Source organism: Garra rufa, chromosome 6 (genome assembly GCF_049309525.1).
Source record: "Garra rufa chromosome 6, GarRuf1.0, whole genome shotgun sequence".
In the NCBI taxonomy this organism is placed as follows: Eukaryota; Metazoa; Chordata; class Actinopteri; order Cypriniformes; family Cyprinidae; genus Garra; species Garra rufa.
In genome coordinates, this window is record NC_133366.1 from 39,308,435 (window position 1) to 39,313,750 (window position 5,316).

General features: G+C 32.9%; 1 protein-coding gene across 1 annotated transcript in view; it reads left to right on the forward strand.

The window, feature by feature from the left end:
- The first annotated feature begins 1,702 nt into the window (after positions 1-1,702).
- Positions 1,703-5,316, forward strand: part of polr1e (RNA polymerase I subunit E) — a 5,291-nt gene continuing 1,677 nt past the window's right edge. Inside the window, exons 1-8 of the mRNA XM_073843221.1 lie at positions 1,703-1,777; positions 2,016-2,119; positions 2,219-2,295; positions 2,377-2,462; positions 3,295-3,347; positions 3,584-3,728; positions 3,817-3,927; positions 4,018-4,114. Coding sequence (XP_073699322.1) covers positions 1,720-1,777; positions 2,016-2,119; positions 2,219-2,295; positions 2,377-2,462; positions 3,295-3,347; positions 3,584-3,728; positions 3,817-3,927; positions 4,018-4,114 — 731 coding nt within the window. The 5' untranslated portion in view covers positions 1,703-1,719. The remainder of the gene's footprint in view (positions 1,778-2,015; positions 2,120-2,218; positions 2,296-2,376; positions 2,463-3,294; positions 3,348-3,583; positions 3,729-3,816; positions 3,928-4,017; positions 4,115-5,316) is intronic.

The following is a 5,316-nucleotide window of genomic DNA, read 5'->3' on the forward strand; positions in this document are numbered from 1 at the left end:
GGGCCTCCAGGAACTTGGTTGGGAACCACTGCTCTAGTGCTTGTACTTCAGATATACATGTATCAATTTCCAATGTAATTTCAATCTTACCTGTACTGTTATCCACTGAGTCTACAGGTAACACTCCTACAGATGTAGACTCTACAGAAGACGCTTCTTTGTTACTGTGGACATTCAGTTTAACCGAAGGCCCTGGTGCGTCTACAAAATTGGAGGATGTTTGGGGAGGATTGAGGTATGAGTTGCGCATTGGAGGACGGTAGATGATTCGGCTTTCAGAAGAGGATGTGCTGCTGATGCTCAGCAAAGCCAGACTATCATCACTTCCTCCATTATGCATTAACATGCCGTCACAACGTATTTGCGTATTCTGTCTACTGACAAATGGTCCCTCGTCGGAGTGCGATTCATAGCCGACCACACTCATCCCAACTTCATCTTCAGGTGTGGCACTGCTAAGACTAGACACTTCTATGTAATCACTATCATCACCATCATCTGTCTCATCATAGACACTGATGGTGCCCAAATCGAACACATCCAGTCTGTTAAAACCTTCTAACTCAACGGAGAAGGTGTCACTTCTTGACCCATGAAGGCTATCAGGGACACCTTCACTCTCAGCCACACTGGTATAGGATGATAACATCGACATGATGTCCTGTAGCAGAGCAGTCAAATCTGAAAATATTGTTTGTAGAATCTTAAAGACTTTACAGTATAACTTAAATGCAAGTCGCTGTGAATTGCCAAATGCATAAATGTACATGTAAGCGTGGACCTGCTGTATCACTGATTCTGAAGCAAATGAGCTTCACTGAGCTACGAACTGTGGCGTCATGGAATGTTAATGAGATTAAATTCGAATAATGCGAAATTTGAAATACGCGCCTATTCCTAGGATTGTTTTCAATAGAATTTCTCATTTTATTTTTTCATAAATGATTGTGTCTTCGACTACAAGAACATTTATGCTTTGACAAGAGAGGTAACGAATTAAAACGAAAACAAACCGTGTCTGAGGCGATCTGGAAATTCGTTAAATTATATTTTGATAAGTTAATTCACTCTTTCATTGTTCCTGTTATGTTTTTGTTGTTTGTTTTTTAGGATATTAACAAGTTTATACTGGAAATGATACAAAATATAAATCTGAAAATCCGTTATAAAAAATATAAATTGTTTAAAATGATGATTAACCAAGAGTGGAATAACAATCACAATACCAATGTGTTCAAATTAAAAAACATTTTTATACAAATTACGAGTGCCCTTTAGTTGTTTTATTTCCATTAGACCTACTATACCAACCATTTTAAGTGTTTTTTTTACCCTAATTGCCAATATGTATAGTGATTATCTGTGAAGAACATGCTTGTGATTTATCAGATGTTTTCTTAAGCGTAACAAAAACTTTTTTTGTTTTGTTTTTGCAAAGTTAAAGAACTCTTCGTTTTGAAAATCACAGAAAACTACGTCAAGTAATCTCTGTAAAATTCTGCAATGTATAACAAACTTTTTAAAATATGTTCTAAATTAAGTTATTTTGTGACAGAGCCCACACTATCCCACTAAAAGAAAAAACGGATGGATAGATGCGTAGACATAATAATACTTTATTTATTATGTCCGTGTGATAGATGCAGGAGTTTTCTTAGCCACCAGATGTCGCTGCTTGAGCAGATAAGCGTGTGAATGTCAGCCGAGGAAACGGTAACAATGGCGGCGACCTGTGCGTGGGAATCATCCGAAGAAACCGGACAGGATGCGCTTATTGGTAACTTTTTAATATCCGAAACATCATAGATGTACTAAATATATATTTTGCGTTATTCGTCCATTCTAAATGTATTAATCTCACACGTCATGTGTGTGTTTAACGCACCCACGTGGATTCACGTCATGCTCGTGTCCAAATAATAAACAATGTTTACTCAGTCAAATAGTTGTTGGTTAAAATATTTGTTTGCTGTCGATTCATTTTCTTATTTTACGTCTAATTCTTGTCATTGTAGTTAAGTTTTCTAATGGACACGTGAAAAACGCAGAAAAGCTGGATTTCAAACTTTTCAAACATTCAGATGGTGTCAATCCTAGAAAGAAAACCAGACGAATTGTGGTAAGAAGAACTATGTATATTGAAATATATACATAATCATATAATGATTAAATAAGTAAAGAATTTGGTGTTTACAAATATTTCCTGTTCCCTTGTTAGGTTGCAGAATCCGACAGACTTCCCTATGTTGGGAGCAATTTTGGGACTGGATCATTGCAGTGTAATAATATGGGCAGGTGAGGTTATCAAGCTGTAATATTGACTAGTTTAATGATATTTTTCTGTCCTTGATTAATTGTAATTGTTATTATTAACAGGTATTTTGTGGGAGTTCTTGACAAGAGAACTATGAAAATGAAAGTTCATAATGCTCAGCTGTTTAATATGCTGCCTACTATACCAGGTAAATATCTTCAGTGATGTAATGATTCTTGCAATGATTCTTCAGAAATCATTCTAGTATGCTAATTTGCTGTTCAAGAAACATTTGTCATTATTATCAATATTTAAAACAGTTGAGTAATTTTTTTCAGGATTAGCATTTATCTGAATTAAGAAGCTTTTGTAACACACTATAACATTCAAAAGCTTGGAGTCAGTATAATAGTTTTTTTTTTTTTTTGGAAAGAAATTAACATGTTTTCAACATGTTTTTAAGCAGAAAATCAGAATATTAGAATGATTTCTGAAGGATCATGTGACTGGAGTAATTATGCTAAAATTCAGCTTTGAAATCATAGAAGTAAATTACATTTTAAAATGTATTCAAATAGATTGTTTTAAATAGTACAAATATTTCAATTTTTTTTAAATTTTTTGCTGTACTTTGAATCAAATAAATGCAGGCTTTGTGAGCAGAAGAGACTTTAATAAACATTTAAAGTCTCACTGTTCAAAAACTTTTAACTGGTAGTGTAATTGTTGCTGTTTTTATTATCATTATTACAATTAATAGTAAATAATCTAAGTATACATTTTTTAAATTATGCTCCACATAAAATATCCTGTCAAATTAAATTTTTAATGCCTGGAAAAGTCATGAAATTTATTAGTTATAATGTTTGCAAACTTATTTTATGATCACGGCTCCTCTGTGATCCTTTTATGTTCAACAGTAATGTCTACTAAAACTAAATAGTCTCCTTCCAGAGACAGGAGCCATGTGCATTATGGCCTTGGTTAGACAGGATGTCAATGAAAGAGAAGTTCATTGTTGAGTCTTTTTTTGTCTTTAGGTGAATCGACAGAAAACGAAAACACAAAGAAAGATGAGACATACAGAGAAAAGGTAACTCGTATATCTGAAATATTTAAATCAGCATGAAACTAAAGCAGTGATCGTATTTCTTCACTATTGTTACATTTCTCTGAGTGAAATGGCTAACAAAACAATGGCTAAACAAAAAATAAGGAAGTCTGCATAGACTATGATCTCAAAAAGGTCTCACAGACAACCATATAAGAGGTTGATGTATGTATAAAATGCATTTTTAAATAAATCATCTATTCTGTGTCTGGGCACAGGTGGATGCTCTTATTGAAGCATTTGGGACAACTAAACAGAAGCGTGCGCTGAGCTCCAGGAGACTCAATGAGGTGGGCAATGAGTCTCTTCAGCAGGCTGTGGAACTGGCTGCCACTAATGTCATAAATCAGAAAGGAGTGGACGGTAAGTAGTTATGAATTTTCATAATTTCTAAGACTGATTGTCCATTCAAAAGTATTTTTGACATTGTCTTTTCGATTCTGTCTTTAAGCTCTCCGTAATGAAGTGGCTGAAACTGAGGCTCTGACAGATACATCCCTCTTCCTCCCTCCATGCAACCCTAATGCAGACAAAGTAGAAGATGTGTACCCCTTTGATGAATGTATCCTTTTTTTTTCTCTATATGCTTCTCTACGTTTTACCACTCCTCTGCACAGCATTTTTTATTTCAAGATCCTTAACTTCCTTCTAGTGTTGTCTCCAAATGAGTTTGATGCTCTGAAGGATGTTGGAGCAAAGATGGCAGCGCTGACCCCTGAAGACCTGCAGAAGATGAAAGATGAGAAAAGGTATAGAGAACTTCATGGTTTTAATGAAAAATGTTTTTTTTTTCCGTCTTATTATAACACAAATATAACATTTTATAACAAGTCTCTTATGCTTATCATGGCTGCATTTATTTGGTTGAAAATACAGTAAAATCTCCCCAGTCGACCCCTAATTCTAATAGGCTGATTTGGTGCTTCAAAACCATACACATATATGGGTCAAAGACGTAAAGATGTCTAGGTTTTATGAAATTTACAAAAGTGATTTTATGTCCATAGAAAGCACATTAAATGTAAGTGAAGTGTTTGTAAGTTTTTGGAGAATAAAATGTCAAAATTTGCTTGAATTAATGTTACCTTTAGTGTAATACAATATTTATGTAAAAATTCAAACAACATGTTTATTCTGACTTGTGCATATTAAATATATAAATGAACAAGGGAAAATGTATTGTTTTAAATGACTAAAAAATCTTACTGACAAATGGGCAAAACCTAGGATAGTGGCAATTGGAAAAAAAAGAGAATTACAAGTAATTAAATATTTGGGGTGAAAGCAATTTGTCTTTAAATACATAATAAATTGATTTTTGTTGTAAATATGCCTGACAAGACTGTTACACTGAATGACATTTTAGTGGGTGTCTTCTATGAATAAGGGAAAAATGTATATTTATTTTCTTGACTTTTTTTTTTTTTGAAAAAACATAAAAACAATTAGTAAATTATTACGCTTGAACCCTTTTATGTCTTTGACCCATATATATATATATATATATGTGTGTGTGTGTGTGTGTATATATATATATATATATATATATATATATATATATATATATATATATATATATATATATATATATATATATTAGAGGTCGACCGATACTGGTTTTTACCGATACCGATATCTAGGTTGGACCACAGTGGCCGATACCGATTAATTAACCGATAGTTTTGAAAATGGATACTGAAAGGCAACTAAAATAGTGCTCTACTATTTTTAAAAAGTACTAAATCATACTTTGTAAATTAATAAAAATATTAATATTAATTATATATTGATCAATAAAGTTATTTCATAGTTCAGTAATGTTAACAAAATAAACTTCTAAATGTAACAATATATCAGCAAATGATGAAATTAACACTAACAAGCAACAACACTTCTATTCTACAGCTTTCATCAAACTTAGTTGATGTTACAAATGGGCTCATTGTAAAGG